The sequence below is a fragment of the Bactrocera neohumeralis genome, chromosome 2 (genome assembly GCF_024586455.1).
Source record: "Bactrocera neohumeralis isolate Rockhampton chromosome 2, APGP_CSIRO_Bneo_wtdbg2-racon-allhic-juicebox.fasta_v2, whole genome shotgun sequence".
NCBI lineage: Eukaryota > Metazoa > Arthropoda > Insecta > Diptera > Tephritidae > Bactrocera > Bactrocera neohumeralis.
The window spans coordinates 30,522,812-30,540,151 of NC_065919.1; the positions used below are offsets into that span (position 1 = coordinate 30,522,812).

The 17,340-nt window shown below is 37.2% G+C and overlaps 1 protein-coding gene across 2 annotated transcripts in view; it reads left to right on the forward strand.

Annotated features, from left to right (window-relative positions):
• The window catches only part of LOC126763838 (5-hydroxytryptamine receptor 1A-like), a 44,950-nt gene extending 38,321 nt beyond the window's left edge, over positions 1 to 6,629 (forward strand). The window contains exons 3-7 of one of the 2 annotated variants that reach the window (XR_007667697.1): positions 3,285 to 3,387; positions 3,488 to 3,613; positions 3,755 to 3,938; positions 4,801 to 5,549; positions 5,602 to 6,629. Coding sequence is in view for 1 of the 2 variants with exons in the window: in XM_050481623.1 (XP_050337580.1) it covers positions 3,285 to 3,387; positions 3,488 to 3,613; positions 3,755 to 3,938; positions 4,801 to 5,493 (1,106 nt within the window). In the remaining variant the exon portion in view is untranslated. Of the gene's footprint in view, positions 1 to 3,284; positions 3,388 to 3,487; positions 3,614 to 3,754; positions 3,939 to 4,800 lie in introns of both variants that reach the window. The other variant, XM_050481623.1, reaches the window with a different exon arrangement.
• The last annotated feature ends 10,711 nt before the right edge of the window (positions 6,630 to 17,340 follow it).

Genomic DNA, 17,340 nt, shown 5'->3' on the forward strand with positions numbered 1-17,340 from the left:
GATAATGAAAACCAAAATACATGCATATGCGCACATACATACGTACAAGTAAAAAATATAATTTAATTGCTTCTTTTCAGAAATGATTACCCAAGTATTTTCGCCAGGAAATAAAGCCTTTTTACAACCCATTAATAATAATGATATTTTTACGCAAACAAAAGCCATATTTCCACATGAAGTTGCCACCGTAAGGGCGTTTATCGCTGTGTGAGATCTACTGCTAAATTAAGATTAATATACTTGTACATATGTATGTAGGTGCCCTTGGAAAGCCCATGAAATTTTAATACTGATTAATTCATTGCCTCCATTATTATGTTCGTAAGACAAAGAGAATATGGAAATTTTCTAAATTGGTTTCAGACGTCAAGAAAGGGATTCCATAGAAGACACGAGGTACCAGGTTGTTCAATAAGTTTTGTCGTTCTATAACAGAGGGCGCTGCTACTAGCCAAACACTTCTTTTGTTTTGTTGGTAATCTCTTCATATGAACGTATTTTAAGTTTCGTTTAAATCTGTCAATTCATGCAAGCCATTTAGTGTCGCCGTGTCAAAGTATTTTTTTACAATGAAAAAAATTGAATACCGTGTATTGATAAAATTCTTATTTTTGGAAGGTGTAGCACCAAAAGAAATTCACTAACGAATGTAAAAAGTGTATATTGATTGTTCACCTACAATTAGAACAGTAGAAAGACTGTTAAACGTGGTCGTACAAGCCTTGAAGACGATCGACGTGAAGGATTCCGAAAAGCGCATCATCACCAGAAATCATAGCCAAAATGCAAGATATGGTTTTGGAAGATCGTCGATTGACTGAGAGAGATTTAGTAGAGGCTCTACACATCTCATTAGGCAGTGTGAGCCATATTTTAAGTGAAATTTTGGGCTTTAGAAAGCTGTGCGCAAAATGGGTGCCGCATTCGCTAACAATGGAACAAAAACAAATTCGAATGCGACTTTTCGTTTTAAAAAGGATAAAGGCGATTTTGTGCGTCGATTCATCACTATGGATGAGACTTGGGTCTATCACCATGATCCTGAATCAAAACAAGAGGCTAAAGAGTGGTGTGAAGAGTGTTTCGAAAGGAGTTCGTGTCCGGAAATCGGTCAGGAAGGTTATGGCATCAGCTTTTTGGGATGTGAGAGGAATTTTGTTTGCGGATTACTTGCAAACTGGTAAAGCCATTAATTCTGAATATTATTGCAACTTTTTGGACCAGTTGAAGGAAAAAATTCGCGAAAAAAGACCCGGTTTGCATAAGAAAAAATCCTTTTTCATCTGGACAATGCACCGTGTCACAAGAGCATTTCGACAATGGCTAAAATCCATGAATTAAAATTAATTCGAATTGTTGGAGCATCCACCGTATTCACCAGATCTGGCACCCATCGACTTTCATTTTGTTTTTCGTCAAATAAAGAGGTCATAACGGCTGTTGAAGTGTATTTTGCAGACCTTCCGGATTCTCACTTCAGGATGGGATCCACAGATTGTAGGGTCGTTGGAGCAAGTGTATTAATGATCAGGGAGATTGTACTGAATAATAAAGTGTATTTTGAATCATAAAATTGTGTTTTTTTATCAAACGGCAAAACTTATTGAACAACATGGTACATTGTTTTAGCCGGCTTCAGGAGTTAATAATCTATATTTATAAAAGAAAGCCGTGTTAGTTATTTGTAATTCAAGAACGGCTGAACCGATTGGTGGGGAGGTAGCTTAGAACCAGGGGACAGTCATAGAATACTTTTTGAAAATTTTCTAACTTAAAAAAGGAAAGAAATAAGCAAGAAATAGCAGCACAGAGCTAATGCGAGAGAACACTAATTTTCGTAGTCATGCGTACTTAGCATATGGGTTAACTGATTGTTGCTTCTGAACAAGGTAGTTTTTTTAGGACGCACCTGTCAGACATTTTTAATATCACATCAAAAAATGACATTAACATTTTCGGCTCCAACTTGACGCATTTTACTTAAATTGAAAGCTGTAGCTTGGAAGAACTGAAGCTGCTTGACCTTTTCAAGCGACATTGCTTAGATCTATGGGCTCTTGAAAAGTTCCAAGAAGATCCGACGTTTTCGAGCCAAATTTTGTTCTGCGATGAGGTCCATTTCTGGCTCAATGGGTATGTAAACAAGCAAAATTACCGCATTTGGAACGAAGAGCAACCTGAAGAGATTGAAGAGCTGCCATTTCTTCTAGGAAAAACAACGGGTTGGTGTGGTTTGTAGAACGATGGATTCATCGGTCCATATTTCTTCAAAAATGATGCCGGTGAGAACGTAAGCGTTAATGGCGACCGTTATCGAGCAATGATAACCGACTACTTAAAGCCTGAAATTGAAGCTCCTGATTTGTTAAATTTTTTCCTGAGGGGATATGTAAAGTCTAAAGTCTATGCGGACCATCCCGGTTCGATTATATCTCAAGGACAACTTAATACATTTTAATTCAATTCGAACAATACTGTAAATGGCAATGCGAAAATGAGCCGTCGGGCTTTCACCCTTATTCCCCATATGCTTTTAATTCCTTTTGATTCTTTCACGGTATACGAGTAGTATACAGATTAACAGAATTAGACATTGCAAAAATATTGTACCTTCAAAGTATAATATCTGACGTATAAAAATGTTCGATATCGGGTCATAATTTAGCAAGGCGCCAGATACCAGATTGCCTAGGTCTTTTCCGGTAAAACCACCTGGACTAAAATCCTCTCACGCTTTACTCACAGTTCATTGCTACAAAAAGTTTTATATAGGCAACCCTAGACCGTTAGTTAGGATTATTTTCCTTTACAAAGCCATGCAATCGCATTGAAGATGGTCAATCGTTTCATCTTCTTTTATTTCTTGACAGTTCTACAAAAGTCATTGTACGAAGTTCCTAATCTGTTGGTATGTCTATCAATTGTACAGTGAATTTTTGGCATCCCTATTAGAGTTATTGCTTGTTGACCAACCCAGCTATGTTTATACCTAATGTAAGAATCTCAAACTTCCGGTATAATTTTTTACTGTATTTTCGTTCAAAATTAAGTGACCGAATAATTGTGGACATACTTTTGTTTAATGTCGAAAATGTGTGAAATCGGTCCCATATGGGGTATATATGGATTGTTCGTACACCATATAACGATTGATAAAATGCGCACCGAATTACCACGATTTCAATTGTATTTTTATTCTTCAAACTATAGCTAATTAATTAAGCATATGTATATTTGTACGTTTGCTTATCCAATTTACTGCATCTTTAACTTTACTGTAGGCTCCTGGCGTCTTGGTTGGATACTTTGCGACATTTGGATATCGCTCGATATACTGCTTTGTACCGCGTCCATACTAAGCTTGTGCGCCATCAGCGTGGACAGGTGAGTTGCCCCCCCACAAAGCCAATTCCCATATACAATGATTCCCAAGCTATAGCTCTATTCTAGTAATTCCAATTGGCTCTTCTTCTACCGATTACAGATATCTGGCCGTGACAAAACCGCTGAAGTACTCACGTAAACGCCGTTCGAAACGCTTGGCGCTGTTAATGATACTGATTGTTTGGGTGCTGGCGCTGGCGATAACTTGTCCGCCCATGCTCGGCTGGTAAGTTGTGTCATAATAAATGCATTAAGTGGATGTAGCAACATGGATGGCACATAGATGCCATTCGAAACGCCTTTTTGCTTTCAACTAAATTGAAATCTAATTGCTGATGTTCATGTATTTTTTTCCATATTGCTATAGGTACGAGCCGGGTCGACGTGACCGAAATGAGTGCCGTTATAATCAAAATAAAGGATACGTCATTTATTCGGCCAGTGGCTCCTTCTTTTTGCCAATGATTGTGATGCTTTACGTTTATGCGCGCATTTCCTGTGTTATCGCCTCGAGGCATGACAAAATGACCCACACCAGTGTGCATTGGAAGGTAAATTAATAATAAGTAGTGGCTTGCAATGAACAACGGGCAAGTTAAGCGAATTCAATTAGGAAATTATCGAGAAGACCAATTTACAGCAACTACTTGGTTTTGTTCGCCAATCAGACGAACCCAGAGATGAGTGTCTTTTTATTCGCTCTGTGCTTAACCTCCAAAATGAGTAGTGCGCCGTCATGCAAGATCGAATAATTAAGCAAGATAAATTTAAAAATTGGCTGAGAGAGCTTTGACATGTGTTTTATTGTTTTTATTTTAAGCATACCCTCTATCCTAATTGGGGCCTTTGGATCTTACATATGTTTTCGGAGTGTACCACGACCTAAAAAACATGGAATTTTTTCTTTTTTTAATTTCACACATGCAAGATCGTCAAGATCATTACCGTAGGCAAAGTGCAGAGAAGTAGGCTTGGCGCCAGAACACCTACTATGTCTCCGTCCACAACTATCTAGAACTTGTCTGAAATATCTAGGAGCTTCGCAGTTCAAAGGACTAGACGAAGTATCAAACTTAGATATCAAGTTGTTCTTAAAGTTCGCAAAAGGCGTTCACCTTTAATTAAATAATACCTACATCTGCCATTACTAAGGATCAGTAGGCCTATGTCAGACGGGACTGCCTAACCTAATTTAATTTCACATATTAAAATATCTAATTAAACCTTTTCATTCCATATGAATTCAATTAAAAAGTCCTACAAAATTATTTAGAATAATTATTAAAATTTTTTAGTTTTTCTTGCAATATTAAAAACATATACCGGACAGAAAAAGCTACATTAGCTACATTAAGCTGATATTTCGTTACGAATTTAAGCCGGTCGACCTTTTTTCTTTTCTTTTTCTCGCAGCGATTCAGGCGTTATACCACGGTTGATACTTACAATTATGCTGAGCAGGATTTCTTCGAGTTGACACGCGAGAAGGCCTCGGAAGAGCGCAGATTTTCCAATCAAACCATCATTAATGAGCTAACTGAAGTCATGGTGCCCGATGCGGAAAACGTCCGTCCACTGCTCAGCTTACCAAAGGCGAATAGCGGTAAGGGTAATATCAACGATTTGACACGACCCGTGTCGTGGAAAACGCCAGCAAGTGTGGTGTATCAGTACACGTCCAATGGCAAAAGGCAACAATACGCCCAGTCGTGTCCGCCTGGATCGATAGCTCGTATGCAGCAGCCACGCGGTTCCCAACCGCAACAGCAACAACTGAGATCCTTGGCCAACTGCATAATTTCGCTGAGGAAAGAGCACAAGACTACACAAACGTTGAGCATTGTGGTCGGCGGCTTTATTGCCTGTTGGCTGCCATTCTTCATTTACTACCTGCTTACACCGTTTCTAGAGCCGCGACAGGTCAGCCGGACCCTCACGCATGTGCTCACCTGGCTGGGCTGGCTGAACAGCGCCATTAATCCCTTCATTTATGCATTCTACAGCATCGACTTTCGCGTGGCATTCTGGCGACTCGTCTGCCGACGCTTCTGCAGCAACATTATGCGACCACAAACACCCACCTCCACTACATCGATGAGACTGTAGGGCAGCAATCGGAGGGCAATGGATATTTTTGCGCAGATACCCCTGCGTACAAAATCGTATGTGTTTACTTCATTTGACACACATACATACTTATGAATACATATTTAGAATTATAAGCTGAAAAGCGTTTTAGGCGTGGAGCATGCATCGGATTATGTGTAGCCATGTGTAAGGTGTGCTTCATGTTCGTGTACATGTATATGTCTTCTAATATTTAAAGGGTATTAGTCAAGCATTGTGCTCAGCGTCCATATAAAGCGACCTTTAATATGGACGGATCGATTTTCAGTTATTTTATAATCGTAAAGAAAGGTTTAAATTATCCATCAACCATTTGAGGGGACGTGTTTTTGTACGCATATCATTGTGTGTGCTGCATGGCATATAACAGTTTTTCCCTTTGACCCGGCTAATTGTCTAACACTGATCAAATTGGCAAAAGAATGCGATTGGCCGCATAAGAGTCTCATTGTTTCGAAGAACGCTCGAAAAGCGACGCCAGAATAAGCTAGTCAACGTCATAGACTTCTGAAAGTTGGGCCATGGAAGAAGATTGCTCTAATTAGTATTCAAAAACTGTTGTCTTCTTTGTTCGTCCAAAGACTTTTCAGACCACGTAGTATTTACTCAGCAAGGGAAAGGTTTAAGAGCTTCGGATATATGAAGTCTTAATAGAATATTGAGCCGTTCCAAATGCTATTTTATTTATTGAAATTAATTAATATAAAATAAAACATATTGATGGCATTTATATACAAAATACATATATATGTATATATGAATCAGATCATAATTTAAGTATTTTATTACACAAAATATAATAAATATCCATAAGTGTATTGCAAATCTAAAAATGTTAAAGTAAGTATTTTTTATCTAGGAGGGTATGTACATATACATATACATATAAGATCAAATGAACATATGTATGAGACCATGTATGTCATTATATATTAATATACTTAATAACTAAATACTGTGTATTTACAAATATCAAAACCTTAAAATTAATAGAAATTATACAAAAACGCCTAACTCTTTGTGATGTCGCCGTGTAATAATAATTAATGTATTCGCTTTCATTTTACTTAACAATAAGATGTAATTGTATTGGTGTTTACGTAAGCATCGAATATATGTATCGGGTGATTTTTTAAGAGCTTGATAACTTTTTTTTAAAAAAAACGCATACAATTTGCAAAATCTCATCGGTTCTTTATTTGAAACGTTAGATTGGTTCATGACATTTACTTTTTGAAGATAATTTCATTTAAATGTTGACCGCGGCTGCGTCTTAGGTGGTCCATTCGGAAAGTCAAATTTTGCCCGAATTTCTTCGGAAATGTTGTCTTCCAAAGCTGGAATAGTTGCTGGCTTATTTCTGTAGACTTTAGACTTGACGTAGCCCCACAAAAAATAGTCTAAAGGCGTTAAATCGCAACTTACGGGTCCATTTCTTGAGATGAATTGTTCTCCGAAGTTTTCCCTCAAAATGGCCATAGAATCGCGAGCTGTGTGGCATGTGGCGCCATCTTGTTGAAACCACATGTCAACCAAGTTCAGTTCTTCCATTTTTGGCAACAAAAAGTTTGTTAGCATCGAACGATAGCGATCGCCATTCACCGTAACGTTGCGTCCAACAGCATCTTTGAAAAAATACGGTCCAATGATTCCACCAGCGTAGAAACCACACCAAACAGTGCATTTTTCGGGATGCATGGGCAGTTCTTGAACGGCTTCTGGTTGCTCTTCACCCCAAATGCGGCAATTTTGCTTATTTACGTAGCCATTCAACCAGAAATGAGCCTCATCGCTGAACAAAATTTGTCGATAAAAAAGCGCGAAACACATTTCGAACCGAACACTGATTTTGGTAATAAAATTCAATGATTTGCAAGCGTTGCTCGTTAGTAAGTCTATTCATGATGAAATGTCAAAGCATACTGAGCATCTTTCTCTTTGACACCATGTCTGAAATCCCACGTGATCTGTCAAATACTAATGCATGAAAATCCTAACCTCAAAAAAATCACCCGATATATAGTTATGGAATAAACAGCTGAACTGAGCCATATTAAAAACAAAAACAAATGAAACGATTTTTTGAAAAAGAAAGTAAGAAACTTTTGCCGCAGTATTTGTAATATATGTACATAATTACTGTTGAAAGTTAAGGAATATCGTTCAAAAAATAGTTTCGAATATTTTTCACTTTCAAAACTTGTAAATATACGAGTTTTTGAGTTAAAAAATGACTTGAGGTAGGGTTTTAAGAAAATTTTATGCCCTCTAAGAGTCTGCCTTATAAAAAATGTATGAAGTTTTTCATTTTAATTGTTATTTATATAGTTAAACCTTGTTGCTCACCGACACCTTTTAAAATAAACTTTTTTTCTCACAAACATATTTTTTTCACTGTATAATTATGTTCAATATGAAATCGAAAGGTCATCTGAATATGAACCTCCCTATCCCTATATGTTATATTATAAATGTGAATGCAAGTTTGTTTGTCACACTTTCACGCTAAGAAGTTGATCTTGACAACATCTGGTTTGAACCATTTTGAACGTGCTATGCATGACACACAACTTGATTTAGTGCAAAAAGTGCTCGAAAATTGGGTTCATCGAATTCGTTCCTGCAGAAGAAGTCGTGGGGACCAATTGAATGATGTTATATTTAGAACTTAATTATATAGATTGATTTCACATTAAATAAAAAACATTTGAATTTCCTTGCTTGTGTTGCTTACTTTTCCTGTAAGCTCCATGTGACTTTTTCCTATTTCCAAAAATAAATAGAACCTGAAAGAACCGTCGTTTTAAGAGAAATAAACGTTGAAAGAGCTAAAGTCTATCCCAAAAACCGAGTTGAGAAATCTTTCAACGATTGGAAGAAGCTCTGGCAATAACATCGTTTGGGAACTATTTTGAGGGTGCCAACATTAATGTAAACAAAATGAATTAATATTTGTTAAAAACATGAAAATTCCTGATATTCCTTGAACACATCTCGTACCTTGACCACGGTATACCATAGAAAACCCTTTTCACGGATTGTGACAGTTCAAAACATTCCCCGAAATCGCCTTTGTCTTATTTTTATAAATCAGACAAAATTGGGGTTTTTAGGTTTGACTACCACCACTCGAATCCCATATTAAATATATGGGAAAAGTAAAATGATTTTAGCCCATTTTAAATTTAAAATAAAGAGCTCGTTTATCCTTTTTTTAATAATTGAATATATACACAGTGAAATGTTTTTGTCCGGCTATGGGAGATGTCCACACGTAGCGGACCGATCCAGTGCCAGCCCGGAGTGGATGCATGGCAAATATACCATTAGTTTCTCTTTAGTTAACGCGAACCAGACGACGCCAGCGCATGTCGATTTGTTTGCTGTGATCATTTTCGTATGAAAAAAAAAAAAAAAATGAATAAGAATTTAAAAACACGTTTTATAAAATCTTGTCCGCTTATCAGAGATAATTGAAACGAAATATTGCCAAAATAATGATCGTGTCCGGTCATTGGAACGTACTTATCATATTCGATTGTTGGAATTGGTTTTGAATAAAAATAATTATGAAACCCTTGTGTTCATGAAATTTGTCCAGTTATGGGAGCTGTGCGGTTGTGAGGACTACACATATTAGAGGATTTCGCTGTATCCACTGCGACCAGGGTTGCGAATTTTTTAAATAAAAAAATTTGCATAAAACATTTAATTTATATTTTTTAACCCAATGAAGTGATTTACAATAAATTTTTAAATAAATGTGTCTGCTCCCTTCAACGATTTTTAATCCCCGAATATTTAATCAAAGACGCTAGTAAATAAAGCACACGATTCAAAACGCCTCGTCAATCAGGTAAAGAACGTATTGACTAATTTTACATATATTATATCTGCACTTACAGGTAATGCAGTAATTATTCTGTGTATCAGTCATACTAAGAATGTGAGGATAATATTGTGTAACCTAATTTTTGTATAAATTTCTTCTTTGCAACCTTTGCAATATAATTATTCTTGGATGCATATAACAGACTTTCTCTTACCGCATAAGTTCCTTATGGTAAATGAGCATATTTCAATCACCTGAGTCGTCCGAGCAAACCTGTTTGCAGATAACCACGACTGCTTAAGGTACAGGTGGGCTGAAAGGTATGTCTGCACACATAACTTTTTTTTGAAATATTGATTTTATTACTCGAGGTGATTATTGCAGTCAAAAAGTTGTTTACTATCATTTTTAAATTACATTTGCCATCAGTGTTGCCAACTTAGTGGATTTTCCACTAGATCTGGTGGTTTAGGCATGCTTTATAGCGAGATTTTTTTGGTTTTAGTGGCTAGTGGATTGTATACGTTATAGTTAAAAATGAGCATTTAGGCCCTGAATTTCAAACATGGTTTAAGTTTAGGATGTAGGCAACATTGCTCAAATCAAATCTGTCGGGTCGGGGATTCCCCGATTATTGTCTACAAACTTCTTGAATAAACGATTATGAACGTTATTTGTACGGTCATTGGGTTAAGTTAAGTTTGATTTGATTCGCGAAAAGTACCTCCTATGGGTTATTTTATTTAAAAATATACACAGTCAGATCAGTTGATCAGTTCAGTTCAGTGAGTAAAGTAAACTAAACAAACAGTAGAGTACAGTTTGCTATTGTTATGATAGAGGATACGTACTTCTTAATCTTCCTTAAATGAAAACTGATTTCATAGTAGGTGATTTTACTATAGCGAGTTTGCAGCTATATAACACTACGCTTAAGCACGCGACATTTTACAAGTATCGCAGATGGTTGTCGCTCATGAATAAGTAATATTCTGTGTCGCACTGTAATTTCTAGTGGAATTCTGGTGGTTTGAGAGCCCGACAAAGTTTAGTGGTTTTCTGGTGGTTAATACGGCCTTATTTGGTGGTTTGATAAAAATAAAGTTGCCAACACTGTTTGCCATAAGCCTAAAAATAGTTTTTTGTTTCTGTGATTACCTCTTTATTAAATCTTAATTTCTAACCAGCCAGCATTCTCTTGAGGCCTCAGAACAGGAAATAGTCACTGGGTCTAGATCTGAAGAATTTGGTGGATGTGGAAGCAATTCGAAGCCCAATTCATGAAAGTTAGACATGCACTTTCTTCTCCTTCTAATGGGGCCATTTTTCGCGATTTTGTACTTAAAAAGCTCTAATAACGCTACGTATTAGTCGCTGTTGGTGGTTTTTCTCTTTTGAGGATAGGCAATGCTTATTGTACCACGTGCATCCCAAAATACTGATGCCATAATCTTGCCAGCTACTTTTGCGTCTTTCCGAGCTTTAGGGTTGGTTCATCACGTGCAATCCACTCGGCTGACTATCGATTAGGCACCGGTGTGAATTAATGGAGCCATGGATTCATATCTTCACACACCCCTCAGAATCAGCAATTCTTTGCTCAGAGCTTTGCCATACCCACACATTCATTCACAATACGTTCCTTTGATAGAACAACTTCACTTTACAGGCATCCGGAATTATTTGGGGAACTTTTTTGATGTTTTCATCGGTACCATCCTCTCTATTCGTTCACTGCGTTCATTGTTCTGCCTGCCCATTTCGCCTCGTTCAGACTTAGCAAATCACTTTCAGCGGCTGATTTCTCTGCTGCAAACCCAAAATAATGTTGATCAATCTAAATCTTCGCTTCATCAGTATTTTTTCGTTCTAAAAAGCAAAAATCTTTATTAACACACGAAATTCCTTTTCACCCATTTTTTGTAAACTAACACAAGTTCCTTCACCTAAATTGCTATATTTCATAAACTACCTAAGAAATGGTTTGACAGCTGTCAAATTTGTACACGTATCTTTTAAAGGCAAGGCCTGACTAAAAATCTTATGGATTTAATATTAGAAGTACCATCTGTGTATCAGTCTACGAACCTTTCACCACACCTTCTAAGTGTGTCAGCAAAGCCATAGCATATCATTATACAGGTCCGCATTTACGGAATATGGTCAGCAATACTCCTACATATACATAAGTATGTACATATACTTGTATGAATGTATGACCGCAGCTAGACCGTGTGGGCGACATCGGATGCGCCATTTTCGCGGTTTAAATAAACATTACACTGTCTTTAAACATCATTTTTCTTTCAACTCGAATCATTTTTACATTATGCGAGTACAAGGCTAAAACACCTTGTGACACAAACATCACGACGTTAATAAAGCGGCAATACACACATACTTATGTTCTCGCCACAATTGCAACACATCCGTGCTGTCATTTTCCAACGATTCCACTCTGCAGGGAAACATAAGGCAGGGACAAATACTACCTGAAATTCTGAGCCTGCACCATTTTGTTAAATTCACTTTATTATTATACTATGTGACGAAGAGCACCTGAAGAGTAAATCTTATATATACATAATGTATGTATACGAGTTTTTGTTATATCTGAAATCTGCTCAAACATTTCATGTGAAGCAATCTTTGGTTTTAAAAAATATAATACAAAGAAATTTCATGTGTTAAAATGTTAAAACAGTCTGGGATTTATAAAAAACCAAAAATATTTTCTGTAGGTTGGTATTTTTTTTATTTCATTTAATATGAATGTTAAATGGGATGGAAATGTGCGTAAGGTAATGATGCTCTGCCGCCAAAGCTATATTCGACTGTATTCGAACGGAGTCCTCCGAGTACACCGAGCCGCTTTGGAAAATAACTGTAGCTCTTTTAGAGGTCTGAAAGCTTACCTAAATTACCCGAAGGTCGTACAAGAACAACATGCGATTGGAAAGCAACGCTCTGCTTCAAATCTTACCCTGATGGTTGTGAGCCAACTCAAATACTCCCAGGCGCTCAAGAACATACGGATGGCGTATTTAAGTTAAATCGTTTGGATTGGTCTGTTTTAAGGCATTTATTCTCTCCAAATAAAGGTAATCTTCATACCTAGGGTACAAAGACATATTATTATAATTTAGGTCTACTAGTCTCACTTTTTTCGTGCTAAACTTCATAGAAATATTATTGGCGACGAAGTTGACCCTGGAGATCGCAAATCTAAATCCAAATCAGCATGTTTACGGAGCAGTTTAATACTGTTCTGTATCTGCTGACCGTGGAAATCCATAGTTCGCTGGACAATGAAGAAGTAGCAAAATGCGTCTTCTTACGAGTAGACATCGAAGGTGCTTTTGAGAGTCCGTCTCACGCTATTAAAAAAAAAAAACACCAGAAAATAGGAATGTGTTTCCTGGAGTGTGCAAAGAAATAGAAACTGCATTGCACTCTAGGATAGTTAAGAACACTGTAGGGGAAAGGATGCCTTTAGGTCGGGCTACTGCCTCTACGAGCCAAGCTTCTTGAGTTGTTAATCAACAATTGGATTCGTTGTCAGGGGTACGCCGACGACATTGTTATATTAACAAGATGTATATTGGAGATCACTTACTGCGATTTTGTGTACAAGGGTTTGTGCCTAGCAAATGGATGTTGCAGTACTGTTAAACTAAACATCAACTTGCCGAAAATGATCATCATTCCTTTCATCAAAAGACGAACTTGCCCACTTTGCTGCTGCTTTTGGATTAATAGGTCCAGAACCCTCTTTCTATAAAGGAACTGTCCGCAAGGAGGAGAGGGTGGGCAGGAAAGGGTATTGGCAGAAATCTATAGGTAGGCACAAGGAAAAGTAGCTACTAGGTATAGCTTCTTGCGTAACTACCGGTTTTGTGATCTGGAGCCGGAAACTCCAGAGCACCTGACTCTATGGTATACTGTATCGGATCTTTAATCCGAATAGGGATCACATCGCTTCAATACCGTCCAGCAGGATCAAGAAATTTATCAAAGTGAGTCAAAATTGTACAAAAGCGTTGGGGGAGTTACAGCAGTTATATTTATAGTCGGATATCCAATATATCGATCTCAATAACTTAATATATGTATGTATATGTAAGTATCTAAAATAGTTAGTACAAAAAATAATCCGAAACTTATTATTTTAATATCCAAAATTTTTTTTTTTTAATTTTTAAGTTTTAAATTTTTAAAGAATGAAAGTGTATACGCTGCTGGAATCTCTTTTCAAAAATTGTCTAACTTAATTTATGCGAAAATATCTGCAACTTGAGCTGATAGTTGAGATGCAGTGCAGCCAGGAATTATTCCATAGTTTGACCAGGGTTCATGTGAAATATCGATGTTAAAGTGAAATCAATGTCATTTACTTGACCAGCTTCCAGAAACAATAACAAAGGCATTTGTTTGATGGCTATCGTTGTTGGTTATTCCTTTGAGATGACGGCGCTGTGATGTCAACAAGGCAAACTCAATTTATTAAAGTAATTAATTCTATTAAGTTACTAAATGCCAAGCATAACCGGGTCGGCAGCCAGCCAGAATGGCAACCCGTAAGCCAAGACACGAGTGCATTACAGCGCAACAAAAAACACAAGCAAAATTGTTACAACAATATTTATGGCTGTGTACTTACAGCAGTTCAGTGGCCCATCGTTTGCGTGTGGGTTCGTATGTAGACGCACAGTGCCAGGGACAACACCACGTCATAAAGTTCCAATGAGGCAGACAGCCTGCCATCAGCCCTCTCTTTACAAACAATGTGGCAACACGTTGCGGTGTCCGCTTGCAAATATAGTATATTCATGCAATTTGTTGGCTGCTTGCTACGTACATGTGTACATTGTATTTAGATACCCACATACCCATATTTGAGCACAAAAATATACAGTCAGACTCTATAGTACGCAAAACGAAAATTTTCTGACGTGGCTTTTGACAGAAAGCCATACTTATAATTACTGTCAAAGTTTGACAGTTAATTTCGGTAATAGCGCAGCCTGCCGTACTCTTCTACTCCACCAACACTTAGCTTAATCAGGAAAACGAGGAGCTCCTAATGCAGAGGAATTTACCCTCGGTAAAGGAAAGTTAAGCGGCATTCAAAAAAACATTGTCTCAAACATTTCAAAAACGAAAAACGTTGACTTCGAATGCACCGAAGCTATAATACCCTTTACAAATACAAAATATGCCTTTTGAGAACTTGATTTTTATCGTTCAGTTTGTATGGCAGATGGACAATTTTTTCGAACATTACACGGTTGCCTTGAAGATGCCTCCTGAAATGCAATGGCTTTCCATACAAGCACTAGATATTGACCGTTCAGTTTGTATAGCAGCTATATTCTATAATCACCTGATATCGACAGTTCCAACAAATTAGCAGATTTTTAAAGATGAATGTAGGCGTGCAAAATTTCAAATCGATATTTGAAAAATTAGATGCTATTCCGAAGTAGATCAACTCTTTTATAGAGTCCCCGACGTTTCCTTTTGGGTGTTATAAATATCGTTTAAATATTTAATATGTAGACCCTGGACATCGACAGGTGCAGTAATGAATTAACTGCAATGTGATCGACTTAAAACTTGAAGGAGTTCAAGAATCTTTCAATATAATGCCTACAGAAGAAATAATTGTTTTACTAAAGACTTTTGCTTCTCTAGTTCGTGACGTCATGATATTACATACACATTTTTCCATAAAATACAACATTCCCTACGCAATTTTCGTAATTCCTATCAATATCATTATCGATAAGATTTCCCAAACCCGATCTCATAGGAGATCAAAAGTTCGAGTTATCTCCGATGAATTTTTTTTTTAGGATGTACTTTAAAAGTTAAAGGAAGATAGTCACGAAAAACTCAGTCCCTCCCAAGAAAAGGAGGCTAATCAATTCTTGAAAAATTCCACTTCCAAGGTTTTAAAGTATCTAGAAATAAATCGATTCTATTTTATTTAATTTCGTAATTTTAACTGTCTTCACGTATGTATGTATGTATGTATATCATGGTGATTTGGTCTACAGAAAAAATTTTCTCATAGAAGTAGAGGTGTGGAAGCACTGACCTTCAGTCAATCATTTCCAAAACGCTCTTTCACTGATACCAACCCTGATATAAATTCTTCTGTAACCTTTTATTACTTTTTGCCGAACTATGTATAATTCACTGATTGGGTGTCAAAACCCCACCGTGATTCCGTCACTGATCCGGAATGATGACCATTTAACCTGATGATAACACATATGTACATATTCTTAGAAGAGAGAGATTTGAACTAAGAGATATTTTTAGACACACAAAAATAAAACCATGAGAAAATTTACTCTCACCATGTTATCCTTGAAAACCATTGTTACTCCTTTGGTGTTTAATTTACGAAATGAAGTGGCTGCACTTAATTGATGTTTGATTATTTTAATGAATAACTGTGAATAATGAACGCAATGCCAAGGCAAAGAATACAGAAAGTATTAGAGAGAGAGTGTGCTGTGCTGCGGCAGACAAAACCAACCACGTCGACCGCACAACGGCAAAGTGCACGCCCTGTAAAGTACCGCGTATGACGCAGCAGAGGCTTGTAACTGTTTGTGTTTGCTATATTTCACTTTAAAAAGGATGTTCAGACAATAATTAATTTATTCTGTTAGACTCGGATATTGGATCAAAAGCTGATACAGCAACATTGACGCTAGAAGAAATAATTACTTTCGACGCATGAAGCTCACTGTAAATTTAAACACACATACATATGTATGTATATATGTATTCAGGCAAGTATTCACATGCGTATATACATAAGTATGCATGTATGTCAGTGTTTTTTGTGCGGCTAGTAGCCATTGTTTTCAGCTTTAAATTAAGTTTGAAAGTAAATATGTATATATAATTCTGGTTAGAGAATCGGTCACATCGTATGTACATATATATGTATATCTCTTTAAAAGATGGTAAATAAGCATGAAATGAAATTAACCTGTGTAAGCACCGGGTGCTTTTATTTGAAGAGGCATCTTCACGAAATTTCGCGGAGACCAAGCAGTGGCGTAGCTACAACTTCGGGCGCCCGGGGCCAAGGATGTTCTGCCGCCCCCCTTTATCTACCAACCTACAAGTTTCATGAGGTGGTTCGAACAAAAGCGAATTTTTACATAATATCTTCGATATTAAGTATATAAAATTTAGGAACTAGAAGTCACGCAAATTCTGAAGTTCCAAAATTCTCACAATACGGTTTTTGAGGAATTTGCAGGAATTTTTGACCGAATTGGAGTTTTAAGAAACAGCGAAGATCGTTTTGCCGCCCCCAAGACGTTGCGCCCGGGGCGACGGCCCCCTTCGCCCCCCCTACTACGCCATTGGATCCAAGGTATTGCTAAAATCTCTGAAGAAATTGTTCAGATCGGACATCTATTGCATATAGTATATGTAGCTGCATAAAGCTGTCCGACCAAACTCAAGTTCTTATATAGAAACTTCTTTATTTGCGAAGAATATTGTATGTTCGGTGCAACCGAAGTCATAATTTTGTTCTTGTCATTACGCAACCGATAATAATAATTAGCACTCCAGGCTTTTAAAATGTTTATTTGAATTATGTTGAACCGATCACAAATTTGTTGAGGCGGCTAATGTCGGATGCGTCTATATCTTCTGATTCGCCGAAGGTATGACTGCCTGGACAATGGAGGAGAAAGTGCCTGAATGTTTCCACTTCATTTTCTTCTAAAGAATTTTGGCAGTTTGCGTCCGGCAGTTTTTAGCTTAACAAAATGAAAGCCTATTGATAGAGATTTTCTGACTGGACGTCAACCAACGCCTGCTGAGCGGAACGCGAGGTTCATAGGTTAAGTGATAGAACGGAAGATAACCGGTATCCAATTCGTTCCTACTCCGAAGTGAGTGAGGCTAGACAGCGATATTATATATAACCCTTGTGTGGCTTTGAAAATTTAGCCAAC